Below are 23,860 nucleotides of genomic sequence, written 5' to 3'. Positions count from 1 at the left end.
AGAACAGACAACATCCCTGTACAGACTAAAGGCTAAGACAAACTCTGGTATGCTGAGTTTTCTATTCAACCTCACATCTTTAGATTTGAGAACTACCGAGACCTCCCCACAGACTTTGGTCTTGTTCACGTCCTTGCCGTCAATGATGTCCTGCCGAATGTTGGCTGGAACGAAGTGAGACGGTGCGATAGGGGGTATAGAACCTGACCCACCAGCCACACTAACCTGGAGGCTAGAAGAACCTGCCGGACTCTGGCACACCAAACAGGCAGCTGTATCGCCTGCCTCGACCGACTCTAGCCTGGCCTGAAAGTTCGACATTGATGACGCCATGGAGTTGATGGCCACGTGCAGTTGCTTAAGCGAGGTCTGAATAGTGTCTATGGACACCACCTGCGGGTTTTGGACCACCAGAACTGAAGACAGAAGACGGAACAGTTCCGCCTTCCTTGCAGAAGCTGGAAATGGAATGCCTCTCTTGGATAACTCTGCCATCAACTTGGGCACAGTCCACGACCTTAATGATGGTGTGGAGTCTCTTGCGGAATGCGACGCCACGCTCCCACGGGATGATGAAGTATCGCCCATCAATGATTCTTGAGACATCCTACTAAAACATAACATGATTAATGCAGAAGATGAATACCCAACACCAGCTTGTGCCACTCACCAGTACCACAGACCACTGATGTGCCAAGAACCGCCGTACCAGCACACAAGATACCGTCCAGCATGCGGAGCACCCCTTCACCGAAGTGACTGAATATGGGAAGATGTGTACATTTCAGAATAGAATGTGACCTAAGTAGCCTTGCAAGCTCCGAACAAGTGTGGACTGAGACATGAGAGTGAACAAGGCATGCAGTGTAGGCTCGTATCCTGTGGTCGTGACAGGACTTAACATGTCTGTAGACGTGACAGACGTATCGAATTCATGCCTGTAAACGTGACAGGACTTAAGGTATAAATTATTATTATTATTATTATTATTATTTTTTCTCATTTATTTATTTATTTTTTTGCGAGTCTGTGGCCGTGACAGTCTAGAGCCTAACCGAGGATATAATAGACACGTGAGAGACCTACCCGTCAGACAGACTTGCGATAACCGGCTTTGTAAGTGGAATGTGAGTACGCACCCACAATTCTACTGTACCTGGCAACTGCTTCCTTGCTGATGTAGTGACTGAACGTAGCTGAACATGTTAAAAACAGAGTATTAGCAACTGTACAAAACCCCCTAGTCTTAAAATCTACTCCCGTGATGCACAATAGCTTACTTTGACCCTGATGCCAAACGTGTCTACTAAGTAAAGCTGCGTCTGCTGGTAAGAAGCCGTGCAGCGGGTGGATAGAAGGAGCCACAAACCTATGGGACGCATACAGTTGTGTTCAAAATTATTCAACCCCAACTGAAATTGAGTGTTTTGGCCAGTTTGACATTGATTTTGATCATTTCAGTCATCTTGTTTACAATTAAATCAAAGAGGCACTTGTAAGTCGGACAAATAAAACATAACATTTATAATGAAATAACCACAAATGTATTTTCTGTGCTCACATCATTATCAGTTTTATTCAACCCCCAAGTGACATTCAGGCTTAGTACTTAGTACAACATCCTTTTCCAGTTATAACAGCTTTTAAACGTGAAGCATAGCTTGACACAAGTGTCTTGCAGCGATCTACGGGTATCTTCGCCCATTCTTCATGGGCAAAAGCCTCCAGTTCAGTCATATTCTTAGGCTTGCGCACTGCAACTGCTTTCTTTAAGTCCCACCAGAGGTTCTCAATCGGATTTAAGTCTGGTGACTGCGATGGCCACTTCAAAATGTTCCAGCCTTTAATCTGCAACCATGCTCTAGTGGACTTGGAGGTATGCTTGGGATCATTGTCCTGTTGAAAGGTCCAACGTCTCCCAAGCCTCAGGTTTGTGACGGACTGCATCACATTTTCATCCAATATCTCCTGGTACTGAAGAGAATTCATGGTACCTTGCACACGCTGAAGCTTCCCTGTACCTGTAGAAGCAAAACAGCCCCAAAGCATGATTAACCCCCCGCCATGCTTCACAGTAGGCAAGGTGTTCTTTTCTTCATAGGCCTTGTTCTTCCTCCTTCAAACATAGCGTTAATCCATGGGCCCAAACAGTTCTAATTTTGTTTCATCAGTCCACAGAACACTATCCCAAAACTTTTGTGGTTTGTCCACATGACTTTTGGCATACTGCAGTCGACTCTTCTTATTCTTTGGAGACAGCAAGGGGGTGCGCCTGTGAGTTCTGGCATGGAGGCCTTCATTACGCAGTGTGCGCCTTATTGTCTGAGCTGAAACTTCAGTACCTACATCTGACAAATCTTTTTTCAGTTCCTCAGCAGTCACACGGGGACTTTTCTCCACTTTGCGCTTCAGGTAGCGCACAGCAGTCGAAGTCAGCATCTTCTTTCTGCCACGACCAGGTAGCGTTTCAACAGTCCCCCTTGCCTTGAATTTGCGAATGATGCTTCCTATGGTGTCTCTTGGTATGTTTAACATCTTTGCAATCTTCTTATAGCCATTGCCCTTCCTGTGAAGAGAAATCACCTCTTCTCTTGTCTTCCTGGACCATTCTCTTGACTTCACCATGTTTGTAAACACACCAGTAAATGTCTAGAAGGAGCTGAGTATCACAGTCCTTTTAAATCTGCCTAATTGGTGCTTATTATGCTTGATTGCTGCTCCTTGACATCCACAGGTGTTTTCAATACCTGATCGAAAACACTTGAATGAACCTCTGTTCTTAAGAGTGGTAGTCTTTAAGGGGTTGAATAATTGTGTCAATGAAGAAATCACAAAAAAAAACATTTAATACTGTATTACAAAAACAATTGATGTCATTTTAGTTGCATTTGGTTCTTTAAAAAGTCCTTGTAAGATTTTATTCTGAACACAATTACAAATGTACACTAAATTCCCTAAAACCCTTTACAGCATTGGGGGTTGAATAATTTTGAACACAACTGTATATGAAGAAAAACCTGTAGACAATTGACCCAATAATTGGTAAGTAACACACTGCTTGAGATGCCCCCACTAGTTCATGAACCAGGAAAAACAATGCAACCAAGGCCCCTCTGCAGCCAGACATAACCCTGATGGGACTGAATATAGCCTATGTACTGCCCCGTCCTATGATGTAAAACAATGCCAGATATACATAGGAACCGTATATGATAAATATATATATATTTTTTAAAACACTCATCATTAAAAAATATTTTTTTTCCTGTAACACACCTTTTTCTTTTTTCTTTATTTACAACTTTAACACTACACAACCATAAGCAGGATGTATTAAGACATGACAGGCAAATGTAAGCTGTAATAACCCTGCCGACCAGCAGATGGCATGCTGGGACAACTTGAGGCAGCAGAGCGCGGCTCTGAACACATGGAAGCCGGCTCTGCCGCCCACCGAGACGTGCAGGTAACAACATGCAACGTGTTTGTGCCGATCCCTCCCCCCCCTGCCCAGGAATGTGGCCGCAAGGCCCCGATCTTACCGCTGGAAGACGTGAACGCTGGTGGGGATGTAGACACCGATGCCGATGAGAGGCAGAGACCGTATACTCACGTGCGTACCGGCCCCCGGAAGTGACGCCGAAACGAGCTGCCGGTAAGGTGAGGAGGAGGCTGCGGCTTATAAGCAGTATAGCCCCGCCTCCCCTCACACAAATGCGGAAAATAGCCATTTGCCTATAACTTCTTGTTTGGTTCACAATAAAAATAAAAAATAAAAAAAATCTTCAAAATTGTGGGCATGTTCTGTAAATTAAATGATGCAAATCCTCAAACAATCCATGTTAATTCCAGGTTGTGAGGCAGCAAAATACGAAAAAAGTCAAGGGGGTGAATACTTTTGCGAGGCACTGTATATGGACCACTGAAAAAATATTTTCTTAATTTGGTTAAATGATTAGCTCTGCCTTCATTGCAGATAATTTTTTTAAATAATCGTAAAGGAACCTGAGCTGAACCTTTTTGGGTCAGGCTACTTTCACACTAGCGTTTTCAATTCCGCTAATGAGATCTGTCTTAGGATCTCAATAGCAGAAGAAAACGCTTTAGTTTTGTCCCCATTCAATGTCAATAGGGACAAAACTGAACTGAATGAAACGGAGTGCACCAGAATGCATTCAGTTCCATTTGGTTGGGCTCCCATCGCGGACAGAATAACGATCCAAGCAGCATTTTTCTGTCCGCGATGTGGTGCGGAGCAAAATGGATCTATCCTGACACACAATGTAAGTCAATGGGGACGGATCTGTTTTTTCTCTGACACAGTAGAAAATGGATCCGTCCCCCATTGACTTTCAATGGTGTTCATGACAGATCCGTCATGGCTATATAAGACATAATACAATCGGATCCGTTCATGACGGATGCATACGGTTGTATTATTGTAACGGAAGCGTTTTTGCAGATCCATGACAGATCCGCAAAAAACTGTAGTGTGAAAGTAGCCTCAGCTGTGTGCCAAATACGGTTATTCTTTTAATTTTGCTGTTCTGCTTCTAGGCAATTGGGAATTCATAGAGGTGATTTGAACCACAAAAAGTACTTTTAACGTAAAACATTGTACCGTATATTGTGCAAAACTATTACAATGTAAAAAAATAATTGCTGTACATACTGTATACAACTAGTGCTGCAAAAAGAAAAAAAGCCATTATACAACTATATGAATGGAAAAAAATAGTTATGGCTCTTGGAATAAGAGAATAAAAAATGGTCAGTCTTAAGGACTTATGACGTACCGGTACGGCATGTTTCCTGAGTCCTTAAGGACCCATGACGTACCGGTACGTCATAACTTTAAAACTAGATTGCGGCAAGGGTTAATAGGAACAGGAGGTCCGCTGAAATCATTCAGCGGGCATCCTGTCACAACGCCAGGGGGGTCATGTGACCTCCCCGTATCGGCGATCGCAGCAAACCGCAGGTCAATTCAGACCTGCAGTTTGCGGCTTTACCTGCGGTTTGCGGCGGTGCCATCGGGTCCCCATGCGGCTGTAGGGGGGACCCGATGGCATGGAAGGCAGCGATATGTCTAAGGAAGGCATCGCGCTGCCTTCCGGTGACGAGCCTGTGAGATCCAGCCCCCTGGATCTCACAGGCCGGAAGCTGTATGAGTAATACACACAGTATTACTCATACAGCCAATGCATTCTAATACAGAAGTATTGGAATGCATTGTAAAGGATTAGACCCCCAAACGTTCAAGTCCCAAAGTGGGACAAAAAAGAAAGTGAAAAAATAAAGTTTTCCCCCAAAAAAAATTTAGTTTCAAGTAAAAATAAACAAAAACGTCATTTTCCCCAAATAAAGTGAAAAAAAATTGGTACAAAATAGGGGGGAAAAAAGTATACATATTAGGTATCGTCACGTCCGTTTTGACCGGCTCTACAAACATATCACATGACCTAACCCCTCAGATGAACACCGTAAAAAATAAAAAATAAAAACTGTGCTAAATAAACCATTTTTTTGTCACCTTACATCACAAAAAGTACAAGAGCAAGTGATAAAAAAGGTGTTTGCCCACCAAAATAGAACCAATCTAACCGTCACCTCATCCCGCAAAAAATGAGCCCCTACCTGAGACAATCACCCAAAAAATAAAAAAACTATGGCTCAGAATATGGAGACACTAAAACATGATTTTTTTTTGCTTCAAAAATGAAATCATTGTGTAAAACTTACATAAATAAAAAAAAAGTGTACATATTAGGTATCACCGCATCCGGTATCACATGACCTAACCCCTCCAGTGAACCGTAAAAAATTTTCAATTAAAACTGTGCTAAATAAACAATTTTTTGTCACGTTACATCACAAAAAGTGTAATAGCAAGTGTAACGGACCGTTTCAGCAGACAAGGGGTTAAAATCCGTTTAGGCGATAAGCCCCTTTCTGAGAGACAGGCACTGCTACTGCAGGATACACCAAACTCCCGAACTGGATACAAAATAGCACTCCAAACTGGAACCTCACGAATAGCTGCTAGCAGACGAACAGGAATCAGCTTAAACTCCTGGCAGTCAGTCTCCAACAGCATACAGCGGATCCCCCAATAACGAGACAAGGCTCCGTGTTGAGGGTCAAGCAGTGGTCTGACTGTACTTCACGTACAGCCTCTTTTATTCATAAACCACAAACATAGTACTGCCCACAGGGGTTTGAAATACAACCAATCAGTAATTTACAACACATACAATGTAAGTACAGCAACCAATCGTTCACGCCCCCAGAGGACCAGAATGAAGACTGTGACATAGGACAGATACAACATATCCCCACAATGCATCATGGTCTCCTCCTCTCTGCCCTGGAGACACCCGAGGCGTAATCCAATTATTTCTCAAGACAAAGAGGAATCTCCAATACACATGTGCAGACAACAGGACAGACATCACCCTTTAAACACACAATGGGACAATAGAAACACACCCAGATATTCCCTCCCCTTATCCTGAGAGGAAACTTAATTATACATACAGTTAGGCCTCTTTCACACGACAGTATGTCTTTTCCAGTGTTTTGCGGTCCGTTTTAAACGGATCCGTTGTTCCGTTTTTTGTTTCCGTTGTGTTTCCGTTTCCGTTCCGTTTGTCCGTTTCCGTTTTTCCGTATGGCAAATACAGTATACAGTAATTTCATAGAAAAAATTGGGCTGGGCATAACATTTTCAATAGATGGATCCGCAAAAAACGGAACGGATACGGAAGACATACGGATGCACTTCCGTATGCATTCCGTTTTTTTGCGGACCCATAGACTTTAATGGAGCAACGGAACGTGATTTGCGGCCAAATATAGGACATGTTCTATATTTAAACGGAACGGAAAAACGGAAACGGAATGCATACGGAACACATTCCGTTTTTTTTGTGGACCCATTGAAATCAATGGTTCCGTATACGGACCGTATACGGACCGCAAAAAACGGCCAGTAAACGGAAAAAAAAAAAACGGCCGTGTGAAAGAGGCCTTAAACATACTTTCTACCCAACTTTCATAACTCTAAAACCATAGATCACATTCACATAAAAATTACATATTCACAATCAATCCATTCAGGGGAACAACATATTAAAAAATGGCATGAATCAGACCAGGGGTTCAAAAGTTAGTAAAATATCTTTTGGGCCCTGGCTGGCTCAAACCGGTTTTACAGAGCCCTCTTTCCTAGAGACAATGGGAAAATAATCCAATTATATCCAGGGATAGAGGCAGACTCCATTGAGCACATGGTTGCAAAAAGACATAAAATACACAAGGTTACATTTACTACATAAAATAAAGACATGCAACATATCCCCAGATAGCTTAGGTCTGAGCGCATATTATTGAATGGTGCTCAGACCACACACATACAGTTCAATTGCCATGGAGCTAAAGTCTTTCCCATAGTCTTTCATTATATGAATGGGCTCCATGGCATAGCTATCTGGGGTATCAGCGCTCACACAGGGCAAGTACCGAATGACCCCACTGTATTTAAAGGGCCAGAATGAGTGACATGCACTCTGTTAGGGCCGAATACGGTTTTTAAGGGACCCAATCTTCCAGGGCCATAGTCCAAAGGCAAGAGGCTGATAAACAGGCCTCTCCAAAACCCAGTGGCGAGGTTGGTTTCGCCACAGCAAGCGATCAGAAAATCGCACGCACCCCAAAATAGTGCCAATAAAACAGTCATCTCATCCCGCAAAAATCATACCGTACCCAAAGTAATCGCCCAAAAACTGAAAAAATTATGGCTCTATGGAAACACTAAAACATGAATTTTTTTGTTTAAAAAAACAAATCATTGTGTAAAACTTACATAAAAAAAAAAGTATACATATTAGGTATCGCTGCATCCATAACAACCTGGTCTATAAAAATATCACATGCTCTAACCTGTCAGATGAATTTTGTAAATAATAAAAAATAAAAACTGTGCCAAAACAGCTATTCTTGTTACCTTGCCTCACAAAAAGTGTAATATAGAGCAACCAAAAATCATATGTATCCTAAACTAGTACCAACAATACTGCCACCCTATCCCGTAGTTTCTAAAATGGGGTCACTATTTGGAGTTTCTACTCTAGGGGTGCATCAGGTGGGCTTCAAATGGGACAGTGTCAAAAAAAACAGTCCAGCAAAATCTGCCTTCCAAAAACCGTATGGCATTCCTTTCCTTCTGCGCCCTGCCGTGTGCACGTACAGCAGTTTACGACCACATATGGGGTGTTTCTGTAAACTACAGAATCAGGGCCATAAATATTGAGTTTTGTTTGGCTGTTAACCCTTGCTTTGTTACTGGGAAAAATTGATTAAAATAAAAAATTGGGCAAAAAATTGAAATTCTGAAATTTCATCTCTATTTGCCAATAACTCTTGTGGAACACCTAAAGGGTTAATGACGTTTGTAAAATCTGTTTTGAATACCTTGAGGAGTGTAGTTTCTTAGATGGGTCACTTTTATGGAGTTTCTACTCTAGCATGTAAAGTGCTGACAGAGGGAGCGGACTCCCTCTGTCTCAGATCGGCTGGCACCCCATAAATGCGATTGCGGGGTGCCGATGTGTGTGAAGGCTGGATGGGGTCTCGTGTAGGCCCCAGACCAGCCTTTAGTAATTTCCAGCAGGCTGTGGCATTTTAAAATCAATCAACAAGCTGTCTGTTATAGTCCCCTTGTGGGACTGGTAAGTGGTAAAAAAAAAAGTTACAAAAAAATTATTCAATAAAATAAAATAAAAAAATCGCATTAAAAAAATTACTCTTTTTTCATTGAAAATACGCTTTTCAATAAAAAATGAATAAAAAAAATCTCCCCCATATGTTTGGTATTGCCGCATCTGTAACGACCCGGACTACATAAATATCATGTAAACTATCCCCAACAGTGCTCATTTGTTCTTAGTTGCCACCGAAAAAACGTAATAACAAGCGATCAAAAAACGCCATTTACTCCAAAATTATACCAATGAAAAATACTTGTCAAGCTAAAAACAAGCCCTCATAAAGCTATATAGACAGAAAAATAAAAAAAGTTATAGCTCTTGGAATGGGACGTTGAAAAAAGGAAGAAAAACGCTTGGTCAGTAAGGCCCAAAACAGGCTGGTCACTAAAGGGTCAAAGGTTTTTTCAGAGAGAACTTTATGGAAAACTGCAGGGAGGCTGTTAATAGAAAAACCCCAAACTCACCTTCCCAAGCTACATCTGTTTTGTGCTCAGCAGTGTACAGCACAAGACTTCAGAGGCCAGTAATTAGCTGTAGCGTATACTGTATTATATGGCTGCAGCCCTTTGGCGAAGACAGAGCAGCTGCACTGGATTGTAGTGAGGCTTGGGTGAGTTTTAAAAATTTATTTTAATAGCCTCCATGCCCCAAAATGTGAACTCAGATAACTTCTTAAAGTTGTTATTAAAAGTTTGTGGTTAGACTGACTAAAGTGAATTCATTTTTCTTGTCTATGTTTTGACAGACATGAATGCAACAGTGAGGCAAATCGACCAGCTGACAAACATATTGGCTCCATTGGCGGTTGGACAGATAATGACCTTTGGTTCACCTGTTATAGGATGTGGATTCATTGCTGGTTGGAACTTGGTGTCTATGTGTGTAGAATATTTGCTTCTTTGGAAAGTTTACCAAAAGACACCAGCCTTAGCTATTAAGTCTTGCAAAAAATGTGATGATGAAGAACTTAAGCAATTAAATATAAAAGGTATTGGATGTATTTATTTTGTATTGTATAGTTGTCTACTATACACTATATGGCCAAAAGTATGTGGACTTCCCTCTCAAGTTCAGCTGTTTCAGCAGCACCAGTTGTAAACAAGTGCATTAAATCAAGCACACAGCCATGCACACAAACATCAGTAGTAAGGCAACACACACTTCAGTTATTTGGTCAGTTATTTCCATCAGTTATCGTTAGACAAAGCCTGTAGTAAAGCCAACTCTGCGATAAGGTATAATGTAAAAATTTCCTACTGTAATGCGATTTTCACTTGCACCCGTCTTTTGGCTCCTAATAAGGGCTCATGCACAAAAACGTGTTTTTTTTCCGTGTCTGTTTGATTTTTTTTGTGTTGCCCGTATGCGGCTGCAAAAATGGAAATAACTCCATGTGCATTTGTTGTCTGCGAAATGTAATCTGTCGGTATCTGCAGACCTCAAAATATCCAATGTTCATGTGCATGAGACCTAACTGATAGAAATAACTGACCAAATAGCTGAAGTGTGTACTCGGCCTAATATGAATTGTACTGAGAAGCTCTGTGACTTAAAGAGTACCTTTCATGGGATTATGTGTTATAATTACCAGATAGGGTGGCCCCTACAGATGCTAGAACTTTTTTTTAACACCTCTCCATTCCCCCGCTGTTTTTGGTGGCTGTTATTTTAATTTAGAGCATCAGTACAGGGAGGAGGAGACAGCCGGGTTTCTCAATGGGCGTCTCCTTCACCTTGGCTGTGACGCTCTCCGCTGCTATTGGACCGCGCTACAGCCAGGTGAGAAGTAGATGTCCATTGAGAAACCCGTTCATCTCCTCCTCCCTGTACCGATACTCTAAATCAACATATCAGGCGCCAAAAGCAGCAGGGGACACAGAAGGGGTATTTTAGAAAAAAAAGTGCTGGCATCTGTAGGGCCGCCCTATCTGGTAAACATACCAGTTTCTAACAAATAAACCCATGAAAGGTCCTCTTTATCCACTTCCAGACCGGGCCATTTGCCCCCTTCCTGACCAGGCCTAATTTTGCAAATCTGACATATGTCACTTTATGTGGTAATAACTTTGGAACGCTTTTACTTATCCAAGCCATTTTGAGATTGTTTTCTAATGACACATCGTACATCATGTTAATGGTAAATTTGAGTTGATACGTTTTATCTCTATTTATAAAAAAAATCCAAAAGTGAACGGAAATTTGAAATAATTCACTGTTTTCTAAATTTGAATCTCTCCGCTTTTAAGACAGATAGCGAGGTTTACTTTATGTTGGCATCATTTTGGTAATGTAATTTTATATTTTTAGGACATTAGAAGGTTTAGAATTTTAGAAGCAATTTTTGAAATTAAGAAAATTTCCAAAATCAACTTTTTTAACCCCCTTAAGGACCGGGCTCATTTTCACCTTAAGGACCAGGCCATTTTTTGCAAATAATGACCAGTGTCCCTTTATGTGGTGATAACTTTAAAACGCTTTGACTTATCTAGGCCATTCTGAGATGTTTTTTCGTCACATATTGTACTTCATGACACTGGCAAAATGGAGTCAAAAAATTCATTTTTATTTATAAAAAAAATACCAAATTTAACAAAAATGTGGAAAAATTTGCAAATTTCCAAATTTCAATTTCTCTACTTCTATAATACATAGTAATACCTACAAAAATAGTTATTACTTTACATTCCCCATATGTCTACTTCATGTTTGGATCATTTTGGGAATTACATTTTATTTTTTGGGGATGTTACAAGGCTTAGAAGTTTAGAAGCAAATCTTGAAATTTTTCCGAAATTTTCAAAAACCCACTTTTTAAAGGAAAAGTTCAGGTCTGAAGTCACTTTGTGAAGCTTACATAATAGAAACCACCCAAAAATGACCCCATTCTAGAAACTACACCCCTCAAGGTATTCAAAACTGATTTTACAAACTTTGTTAACCCTTTAGGTGTTCCACAAGAATTAATGGAAAATGGAGATAAAATTTCAAAATTTACAGAAACACCCCATATGTGGTTGTAAACTGCTGTACGGGCACACGCCAGCGCACAGAAGGAAAGGAATGCCTTACGGTTTTTGGAAGGCAGATTTTGCTGGACTGTTTTTTTGACACCATGTCCCAATTGAAGCCCCCCTGATGCACCCCTAGAGTAGAAACTCCAAAAAAGTTACCCCATTTTAGGAACTACACCCCACAAGGTATTCAAAACTGATTTTACAAACTTTAACTCTTTAGGTGTTCCACAAGAATTAATGGAGATAGAGATAAAATAGAGATAAAATTTCACTTTTTTGGCAGATTTTCCATTTTAATATTTTCTTCCAGTTACAAAGCAAGGGTTAACTGCCAAACAAAACTCAATATTTATGGCTCTGATTCTGTAGTTTACAGAAACATCCCATATGTGGTCGTAAACTGCTGTACGGGCACACGGCAGGGCACAGAAGGAAAGGAATGCCGTACGGTTTTTGGAAGGCAGATTTTGCTGGACTGGTTTTTTGACACCATTTGAAGCCCCCCTGATGCACCCCTAGAGTAGAAACTCCAAAAAAGTGACCCCATTTTAGAAACTATTGGATAGGGTGGCAGTTTTGTTCGTACTATTTTAGGGTACATATGATTTTTGGTTGCTCTATATTACACTTTTTGTGAGGCAAGGTAACAAGAAATAGCTGTTTTGGCACCGTTTTTATTTTTTGTTATTTACAGCATGCATCTGACAGGTTAGATCATGTGGTATTTTTATAGAGCAGGTTGTCACGGATGCGACAATACCAAATATGACTACATAACAAAGCATTTTTTTTTTTTTTAGATGATTCTTTAGTGTCTCCACATTCTGAAGGCTATAGTTTTATTTATTTTTTTAGCAACTGTCTTGTGTAGGGGCTCATTTTTTTCGGGATGAGATGACGGTTTGATTGGCACTATATTCGGGTGCGTATGACTTTTTGATCGCTTGCCATTACAATTTTTGTGATGTAAGGTGACAAAAAAATTGCTTTTTTTTACACCGTTTTTATTTATTTATTTATTTATTTACGGTATTCACCTGAGGGGTTAGGTCATGTAAAATTTTTATAGAGCAGGTTATTACGGACGCGGCGATACTTAATATATATACTTTTTTAATTTACTTAAGTTTTACACAATAACAGCTTTTTTTAAACTAAAAAATTATGTTTTAGTGTCTCCATATTTTGAGCCATATTATTATTTTTTTTTGGGCAATTGTATTAGGTAGAGGCTTATTTTTGGCGGGATGAGGTGACGGTTAGATTGGTACTATTTTGGTGGGCATACGCCTTTTTGATCGCTTGCTGTTGTACTTTTAGTGCTGTAAGGTGACAAAAAAATTGTTTATTTAGCACAGGTTTTTTTTAGGTTTGTTTTACGGTGTTCATCTGTGGGGTTAGGTCATGTCATATGTTTATAGAGCCGGTCGATACGGACGCGGCGATACTTAATGTCTACTTTTTTTCCCTATTTTTTACCAATTTTTTTTTCACTTTATTTGGGGAAAATGAAGTTTTTGTCTTTTTTTACTTGAAACTTTTTTTTTTTTGGGGGGAAAACTTTATTTTTTAAACTTTATTTTTTCACTTTTATTTTTTGTCCCACTTTGGGACTTCAACTTTTGTGGGTCTGATCCCCTTTACAATGCATTCCAATACTTCTGTATTGGAATGCATTGGCTGCATGAGTAATACAGTGTGTATTACTCATACAGCTTGCTGCCTGTGAGATCCAGGGGGGCTGGATCTCACACGCTCTTTACCGGAAAGCAGCCCCGATGCCTAAGGAAACCACCCGGAAACGCTGCAAACCGCAGGTCTGAATTGACCTTCTTCCCCCTTCCCCCCCCGTGATTTCAGCAGGCACCCAGTTCCGATCACCACCCGCCGCGCGGCGGTGATCGGAACTACACATAACGTACCGGTACGTCATGTGTCCTTAAGTACCAGGACGTCATGACGTACCGGTACGTCATACAGTTGCAAGAAAAAGTATGTGAACCCTTTGGAATGATTTGTATTTCTGCACTAATTGGTCATAAAATGTGATCTGATCTTCATCTAAGTCACAACAATAGACAATCACAGTCTGCTTAAACTAAGAACACACAAAGAATTAAATGTTACCATGTTTTTATTGAACACACCATGTAAACATTCACAGTGCAGGTGGAAAAAGTATGTGAACCCCTAGACTAATGACATCTCCAAGAGCTAATTGGAGTGAGGTGTCAGCCAACTTGAGTCTAATCAATTAGATGAGATTGGAGGTGTTGGTTACAGCTGCCCTGCCCTATAAAAAACACACACCAGTTCTGGGTTTGCTTTTCACAAGAAGCATTGCATGATGTGAATGATGCCTCGCACAAAAGAGCTCTCAGAAGACCTACGATTAAGAAATGTTGACTTGCATAAAGCTGGAAAGGGTTATAAAAGTATCTCCAAAAGCTTTACTGTTCATCAGTCTAAGGTAAGACAAATTGTCTATAAATGGAGAAAGTTCAGCACTGCTGTTACTCTCCCTAGGAGTGGCCGTCCTGTAAAGATGACTGCAAGAGCACTGCGCCGACTGCTCAATGAGGTGAAGAAGAATCCTAGAGTGTCAGCTAAAGACTTACAAAAGTCTCTAACATAGGCTAACATCCCTGTTAGCGAATCTACGATACATAAAACACTAAACAAGAATGGATTTCATGGGAGGATACCACAGAGGAAGCCACTGCTGTCCAAAAAAAACATTGCTGCACGTTTACAGTTTGCACAAGAGCACCTGGATGTTCCACAGCAGTACTGGCAAAATATTCTGTGGACAGATGAAACCAAAGTGGAGTTGTTTGGAAGAAACACACAACACTATGTGTGGAGAAAGAGGCACAGCACACCAACATCAAAACCTCATCCCAACTGTGAAGTATGGTGGTGGGGGCATCATGGTTTGGGAGTGCTTTGCTGCGTCAGGGCCTGGACGGATTGCTATCATCAAAGGAAAAATAAATTCCCAAGTTTATCAAGACATTTTGCAGGAGAAATTAAAGGGGTATTCTCAACACGCTATTTGATACTTACCTACTCCCGGCGCGCTGTCCACCTCCTGGTTTCGGCACTTGGCAGGCGGCGGGCTCCATCTTGATTGAAGTCTTCTCCCGGCCGGGCTGCGCGCTGTACTGAACGCACACGCTGAGGCCGCGCATGGGCCCTGGTGACTTCTTCCTGGCAAGTATACTATACTGGCCAGGAAGAAATCACCATAGCGCATGCGCGGCCTCGGCATGCGCGTTCAGTACAGCGCGCAGTCGGCCGGGAGAAGAGAAGAAGTCGTCTGCACACACACGGCCACCGCGATTCCTGAGAAGAGCGGTGGCCGTAACCAAGGGAGACGGAAGACAACAGTCAGGTAAGTATATGTTTATTTACTTCTAAGGGGTGGGAATTTGTTAATTAAATATATTTTGAAAAATGATCACTGTTAAATCATTAACAGATTTAACAGTGATCATTAAGATGAGAATACCCCTTTAAGGCCATCTGTCCACCAGCTGAAGCTCAACTGAAGATGGGTGTTGCAACAGGACAACGACCCAAAGCATAGAAGTAAATCAGCAGAATGGCTTAAACAGAACAAAATACACCTTCTGGAGTGGCCCAGTCAGAGTCCTGACCTCAATCCGATTGAGATGCTGTGGCATGACCTCAAGAAAGCGATTCACACCAGACATCCCAAGAATATTAATGAACTGGAACAGTTCTGTAAAGAGGAATGGTCAAGAATTACTCCTGACTGTCTGATCTGCAACTACAGGAAATATTTAGTTGAAGTTATTGCTGCCAAAGGAGATTCAACCAGTTATTAAATCCAAGGGTTCACATACTTTTTCCACCTGCACTGTGTTCAATAAAAACATGGTAACATTTAATTCTTTGTGTGTTATTAGTTTAAGCAGACTGTGATTGTCTATTGTTGTGACTTAGTTGAAGATCAGATCACATTTTATGACCAATTTGTGCAGAAATCCATATTATTCCAAAGGGTTCACATACTTTTTCTTGCAACTGTATGTCACCAACAGGTTAAGGACCAGTTCAGTTCTGAAGTCATTTTGAGGAGCTCACATAATAAAAACCACCGATAAATGACCCCATTTTAGAAACTACACCACTCAAACTATTCAAAACAAATTTTAGAAATGTTATTAACCCTTTAAGTATTCCACAGGAATTAAAGCATAATAAAGGTGAAATTTCCAAATGTCACTTTGTTTTGCACATTTTCCATTTTAATAAATGTTTTCCTGTAACACACCAAGGGTTTAACAACAAAACAAACTTCAATATTAATTACCCTGATTCTGCAGTTTGCAGAAACACCCCATATGTGTGGTGGCTCAGGATGCAAGGATCACCATATGCTTTTTGGAGACAGATTTTGTTGGAATGTTTTTTTGGCGCCATGACACTTTTGAAGAGACCCTGAGGTATCCCCACAGTGAAAACCCCCAAAAAGTGACCACATTTTGTAAACGACACCACCCAAGGAATTTTTAAAGGGTGTAGTGAGCCCTTCGGCACATCGCTTCCTCAGCTGTATACACAGCACTCATTCAGCACTGTGTATACAGCGATCTAGAAGGCTGGGACTGCCAGGAACAGGCCCCCGGCGCAGCAGCTGCACGATTAGCGTGTAGCTACGATCTGTGAAAACACCTTTTTAAAACGTAAAATCAGAGATAAACACGACCGTCTGGGACATTTATAGTCATTGGGCGGTCGGGAAGTGATTAAAAAGGGAATGTGTCACCAGCATTTTTTTCTGCTAGTTAGTCCTCCTGCACATGAACGTTTATTTTTTTCCCGTTTACGTTCGGTTTTTTGCATTCCGTATACGGTCCATATATGGAACCATTTATTTCAATGGATCCACAAAAAGTCCGTATGCCTTCCGTTTCTGTATTTTTGTTTTTCCGTTCAAAGATAGAACATGTCCTATTGTCCGCATAATGGACAAGGATAGTACTGTTCTATCAGGGGCCAGCTGTTCCGTTCTGCAAAAAACGGAATGCACACGGACGTCATCCTTATTTTTTGCGGATCCGTTTTTTGCAGACCGCAAAATACTGAAAAAGCCATACGGTCGTGTGCATTAGGCCTTAAAATGAGAAAGTAAGACATTATTTTTTTTTCTAATCTGTTTTTATTCTCTGATTTTAATTTTTTTATTCTATATCGTGAACATTAGGCTTCAGCGAATCGAGCTTTAGATCATGGATCCGAGGTTGATTTGTTAAAAAAAAACCTTATTTTGTCATGCTGTTTCTGTGTATAGCATTAAAATGTATGTATGTGTGTATGTAGGAAAACTTTGTCTTAGCCGAAGTTGCACGAGATTTTGGTGAATGACTTCGGATTCCTATTTTAAAATGTTTTTAAATACTGTTACGCAGATGGGAATACCGAAGTCTGCTCCGGTAGCAAGTTACCAGCCAGTACTGAAGCAGACTTCGGTTTCCTATTTCTATTTCTATTTCTTCGGCCAAAATGAAGTTTGCATACACTGAACACATAAATTGTAATGCTGTAAGGAAAATGAGTTACGAATAAAGTTTTTTAATGAATTGACCTCAGATCTATGATCCAAAGCTCGTTTCGCTTAAGCCTATTGAACATGATTATGGGAACCATCTTGTCTGAGCTCAGGGGGGAAATGGAGACTTAAAGTGGCCCAATATCGTAGGCGGATCCAGATTGACAGAAGGTGGGGTAACAGAAGTGAGCAGAGAGAACAGAAGTAGGCGGGCCTAGCAGTACCTTAGTGCAGCAGAAAATACTGCCCCAGTAGAACCAAATACCACAGTGCAGCATAAAATACAGACTCCTACGTCATAATATTCAACTGTATCACTGTCTGGTGATACAGTTAAATTCAGGAGGGGACCTGTGGATGTCAGCCAGGTGCATAAGCAGTAATTAATGTTGAGAGCATCAGATCGTTGCGTATCCAGCCGGCAGGGTTCCTGTAGGGTCTATGGCCAGTCCACCACTGTTTGAGTTCTTAAAGGGAACCTGTCACCGGGATTTTGGGTATACAGGGAGTGCAGAATTATTAGGCAAGTTGTATTTTTGAGGATTAATTTTATTATTGAACAACAACCATGTTCTCAATGAACCCAAAAAACTCATTAATATCAAAGCTGAATATTTTTGGAAGTAGTTTTAAGTTTGTTTTTAGTTTTAGCTATTTTAGGGGGATATCTGTGTTTGCAGGTGACTATTACTGTGCATAATTATTAGGCAACTTAACAAAAAACAAATATATACCCATTTCAATTATTTATTTTTACCAGTGAAACCAATATAACATCTCAACATTCACAAATATACATTTCTGACATTCAAAAACAAAACAAAAACAAATCAGTGACCAATATAGCCACCTTTCTTTGCAAGGACACTCAAAAGCCTGCCATCCATGGATTCTGTCAGTGTTTTGATCTGTTCACCATCAACATTGCGTGCAGCAGCAACCACAGCCTCCCAGACACTGTTCAGAGAGGTGTACTGTTTTCCCTCCTTGTAAATCTCACATTTGATGATGGACCACAGGTTCTCAATGGGGTTCAGATCAGGTGAACAAGGAGGCCATGTCATTAGATTTTCTTCTTTTATACCCTTTCTTGCCAGCCACGCTGTGGAGTACTTGGACGCGTGTGATGGAGCATTGTCCTGCATGAAAATCATGTTTTTCTTGAAGGATGCAGACTTCTTCCTGTACCACTGCTTGAAGAAGGTGTCTTCCAGAAACTGGCAGTAGGACTGGGAGTTGAGCTTGACTCCATCCTCAACCCGAAAAGGCCCCACAAGCTCATCTTTGATGATACCAGCCCAAACCAGTACTCCACCTCCACCTTGCTGGCGTCTGAGTCGGACTGGAGCTCTCTGCCCTTTACCAATCCAGCCACGGGCCCATCCATCTGGCCCATCAAGACTCACTCTCATTTCATCAGTCCATAAAACCTTAGAAAAATCAGTCTTGAGATATTTCTTGGCCCAGTCTTGACGTTTCAGCTTGTGTGTCTTGTTCAGTGGTGGTCGTCTTTCAGCCTTTCTTACCTTGGCCATGTATCTGAGTATTGCACACCTTGTGCTTTTGGGCACTCCAGTGATGTTGCAGCTCTGAAATATGGCCAAACTGGTGGCAAGTGGCATCTTGGCAGCTGCACGCTTGACTTTTCTCAGTTCATGGGCAGTTATTTTGCGCCTTGGCTTTTCCACACGCTTCTTGCGACCCTGTTGACTATTTTGAATGAAACGCTTGATTGTTCGATGATCACGCTTCAGAAGCTTTGCAATTTTAAGAGTGCTGCATCCCTCTGCAAGATATCTCACTATTTTTGACTTTTCTGAGCCTGTCAAGTCCTTCTTTTGACCCATTTTGCCAAAGGAAAGGAAGTTGCCTAATAATTATGCACACCTAATATAGGGTGTTGATGTCATTAGACCACACCCCTTCTCATTACAGAGATGCACATCACCTAATATGCTTAATTGGTAGTAGGCTTTCGAGCCTATACAGCTTGGAGTAAGACAACATGCATAAAGAGGATGATGTGGTCAAAATACTCATTTGCCTAATAATTCTGCACGCAGTGTAGAGCTGAGGACATGGGTTGCTAGATGGCCACTAGCACATCCGCAATACCCAGTCCCCATAGCTCTGTGTGCTTTTATTGTGTAAAAAAACCCAGATTTGATACATATGCAAATTAACATAAGAGTCATATCTTTCTTGTGTGACCAGAGAAGAGTCATAATTTTCAAGCTCTGACTCATCTCAGGTTAATTTGCATATGTATCAAATCAGTTTTTATATACAGTCGTGGCCAAAAGTTTTGAGAATGACACAAATATTAGTTTTCACAAAGTTTGCTTGCTAAACTGCTTTTAGATCTTTGTTTCAGTTGTTTCTGTGATGTAGTGAAATATAATTACACGCACTTCATACGTTTCGAAAGGCTTTTATCGACAATTACATGACATTTATGCAAAGAGTCAGTATTTGCAGTGTTGGCCCTTCTTTTTCAGGACCTCTGCAATTCGACTGGGCATGCTCTCAATCAACTTCTGGGCCAATTCCTGACTGATAGCAACCCATTCTTTCATAATCACTTCTTGGAGTTTGTCAGAATTAGTGGGTTTTTGTTTGTCCACCCGCCTCTTGAGGATTGACCACAAGTTCTCAATGAAATTAAGATCTGGGGAGTTTCCAGGCCATGGACCCAAAATGTCAACGTTTTGGTCCCCGAGCCACTTAGTTATCACTTTTGCCTTTTGACACGGTGCTCCATCGTGCTGGAAAATGCATTGTTCTTCACCAAACTATTGTTGGAAGAAGTTGCTGTTGGAGGGTGTTTTGGTACCATTCTTTATTCATGGCTGTGTTTTTGGGCAAAATTGTAAGTGAGCCCACTCCCTTGGATGAGAAGCAACCCCACACATGAATGGTCTCAGGATGCTTTACTGTTGGCATGACACAGGACTGATGGTAGCGCTCACCTTTTCTTCTCCGGACAAGCCTTTTTCCAGATGCCCCAAACAATCGGAAAGAGGCTTCATCGGAGAATGTGACTTTGCCCCAGTCCTCAGCAGTCCATTCACCAAACTTTCTGCAGAAGATCAATCTGTCCCTGATGTTCTTTTTGGAGAGAAGTGGCTTCTTTGCTGGCCTTCTTGACACCAGGCCATCTTCCAAAAGTCTTCGCCTCACTGTGCGTGCAGATGCGCTCACACCTGCCTTCTGCCATTCCTGAGCAAGCTCTGCACTGGTGCCACTCCGATCCCGCAGCTGAATCCTCTTTAGGAGACGATCCTGGCGCTTGCTGGACTTTCTTGGACGCCCTGAAGTCTTCTTAACAAGAATTGAACCTCTTTCCTTGAAGTTCTTGATGATCCTATAAATTGTTGATTGAGGTGCAATCTTAGTAGCCACAATATCCTTGCCTGTGAAGCCATTTTTATGCAACGCAATGATGGCTGCACGCGTTTCTTTGCAGGTCACCATGGTTAACAATGGAAGAACAATGATTTCAAGCATCACCCTCCTTTTAACATGTCAAGTCTGCCATTTTAACCCAATCAGCCTGACATAATAATCTCCAGCCTTGTGCTCGTCAACATTCTCACCTGAGTTAACAAGACGATTACTGAAATGATCTCAGCAGGTCCTTTAATGACAGCAATGAAATGCAGTGGAAAGGTTTTTTTTGGGATTAAGTTAATTTTCATGGCAAAGAAGGACTATGCAATTCATCTGATCACTCTTCACAACATTCTGGAGTATATGCAAATTGCTATTATAAAAACTTAAGCAGCAACTTTTCCAATTTCCAATATTTATGTCATTCTCAAAACTTTTGGCCACGACTGTACAATAAAAACACACAGAGCTATGGGGACTGGGTATTGCGGATGTGCTAGTGGCCATCTAGCAACCCATGTCCTCAGCTCTTTACCTAAAATCCCATTTTTATGTTTAACATATTTATATTTTTAAAGATTTTATTTTTATTTTTCATTTCTCATATCAATATTTATATTTAAACAAAAACCTAAAAATCATGCAGTTTTCTCACTAACCAGTAAGCCTAACAATAGGTGCCACTTGGTCTGTACAGATCACTATACTGCAGACTGCCTGTAAGGATAGATAATACAAGATCCACCAGTCACAATAGGTGATTATCAAGCTTATCTGTTCTTTCCTTGGACAGTGACCTCTGCACAGATCGTAGAGCTTGCCTAGAAAACTTTCCCATAGAAGTCAGTAGGGTCAGCTCCAGAGCATTTTGTCTATGGCCTATGTGGCTGCCTGTTACGGCCCCTCCTGTGAGTGAGGTGAGAAGATCGGATAGACTTGCGCCTGTGAGTGTGGCTATCTGACAGGTCTCTCTGTTTTCCTCTTTGTACAGTTGCAAGAAAAAGTATGTGAACCCTTTGGAATGAAATTGTTTTTATGCAAAAATTAGTCATAAAATGTCATCTGATCTTCATCTAAGTCACAACAATAGACAATCACAGTCTGCTTAAACTAATAACACCCAAAGAATTAAATGTTTTTATTGAACACACCATGTAAACATTCACAGTGCAGGTGGAAAAAGTATGTGAACCCTTGGATTTAAAGGGATTCTGTCACTAAGTTTTGGGCTATAGAGCTGCGGACATGCACGGCTAGATTGCCGCTAGCATGTCCGCAATTTGTTGTGGTGTGTATTTGGTGTTTTCCCTTCCCCCTTAACCTGTGACATTATCAACCGCCCAAACTGTTATTCTTAGTTTTTTCAGTACAGCTATGGATACTGTTTCTGCACTGGTCGACCGGATGCAGGGGCTGTCTTTGGAGGTGGCTGACCTCCGCATGGCAATTGCACCGTTTCAGAGATCACAGGCGGTGGGTTCCGGCAGTGGGAACCAAGCCTGCCCTGAACCTAAGATCGCTCTCCCGGATAGGTTTTCCAGGGGAAGTGACAACAGTTCAGGAAATCGTGCATTTTATATTTTAGACTGCGTCCTAGCTCTTCTGGGGTCAAGAGTCAGAGTGTAGATTTTTATTTTGTTGCTGAAAGGTGACGCTCAGTCTTGGGCTTTCTCTTTGCCAACTGGTTCACAATCCCTCCAGTCAGTAGATGAATTTTTCAGAGCTCTTGGACTTATCTACGATGACCCAGATCGGGTGTCCCTGGCCGAATCTAAGTTGTGTTGCTTGCAGCAGGGAGAGTGTTCTGCTGAGTTCTATTGCTCTGAACTTAGGAGGTGGGCAACTGATACGGAGTGGAATGACCCAGCTCTCCGTAGTTAATTTTGCCAAGGACTGTCTTAGAACCTGAAGGATGCCTTGGCATTTCACGCAAATCCAGAGTCATTGGAGGCGGCCATGTCTCTGGCGGTGCGTATTGATAGACGCCTGAGGGAGAGATCTAAAGTTCCTCTCACTCGGGACGTATTATCATACGGGGAAGCGGTCTCTTCTGACACTCTGGGTAAAGACACTCGAGCTCCTGTCTGGTGATGAGCCAATTCAATTGGGTCAGGTCACCCCCGGACCAGGTGATAAAAACTTTAGGGTTAAGAAAAGACTTTGCTTTTTCTGTGGTAAAGGAGGACATTTTGTTAACCTATGTCCTTATGTTAAACATTAAGATGAAAAGGGGAAAAAAAAGTCCTAATGTGTCTAGTCCTCTTCTCACTCTTTCACTCTTAGTAGTGTGGATGGGGAAGTTAAGAATGTACTTTTGTCTTTTACAGGTAGTACCCTATTTCTCCTGCCTGCCAAGGTGGCGCTAGATTCCAAAACTGTGGAAATGGAAGTATTTATTGACAGTGGGGCAGGGGTTAACTTAGTGGATGGCCAGTTTGTCCATATGCATGGTTTGACAACAAGCGCATTAGAAAAAAATATTTGTGTTTGCTATTGATTCCGCCCCTCTCTCTCAAAAGTGTCTGTCTCGAATGGTGCAGGACATTCGCCTAAAGGTGGGAGATTCTCATATTTAATCCATTTCATATTTTGTGCTGGAGGGTTTGCCTGCTCCTCTGGTGTTTACCATCATTAACCAAACATAACCCTACTATCGATTGGCAAGCGAGACAGATTCTCGATTTGGAGTGATTTCTGCCTTGACAACTGTCTTAGCACGTCGCTTTCTGTTGTAACTACTAAAATGTTACCTCCTTTCCTTTCGGATTTTTCAGAAGTATTCTCTAAGGGTGGAGACCAGGAGTTGCCTCCTCATCGGGAGTATGATTGCCCCGTCAACCTTATTCCCGGAGCTAGATTGCCAAAGTCTCGGTTGCATAATCTTTCTGAACCCGAAAGAGTAGCTATGCGGGAGTATATCACCAAGAGTTTGGCTAAAATTCATATTAGAACATCCAAATCACCAATGGCGACAGGGTTCTTCTTTGTTAAAAAAAAAAAAAGGATGGAACTCTTAGGCCATGTTTAGACTTCCGTGAGCTTAATCACATCACTATCCGTAATCCCTTTCTCCTTCCTTTGATCCCAGATTTATTTAATCACATTGTCGG

At 41.4% G+C, this 23,860-nt stretch overlaps 1 protein-coding gene across 3 annotated transcripts in view; it reads left to right on the top strand.

Moving 5' to 3' along the window:
• SLC40A1 (solute carrier family 40 member 1) overlaps positions 1-23,860 on the top strand; it is a 267,848-nt gene that overhangs the window by 190,014 nt on the left and 53,974 nt on the right. For 2 of the 3 annotated variants that reach the window (XM_040439738.1, XM_040439739.1), the window contains one exon: positions 9,514-9,756. The exons of the other annotated variant lie outside the window; for it this stretch is intronic. In XM_040439738.1, the coding sequence (XP_040295672.1) occupies positions 9,514-9,756 (243 nt within the window). The remainder of the gene's footprint in view (positions 1-9,513; positions 9,757-23,860) is intronic. 3 annotated transcript variants of the gene reach the window in all.

Source organism: Bufo bufo, chromosome 7, assembly GCF_905171765.1.
Source record: "Bufo bufo chromosome 7, aBufBuf1.1, whole genome shotgun sequence".
Taxonomy (NCBI): Eukaryota; Metazoa; Chordata; class Amphibia; order Anura; family Bufonidae; genus Bufo; species Bufo bufo.
Note: the sequence above shows the minus strand (reverse complement) of the source record. Positions and strands in the feature narration are given on the sequence as shown.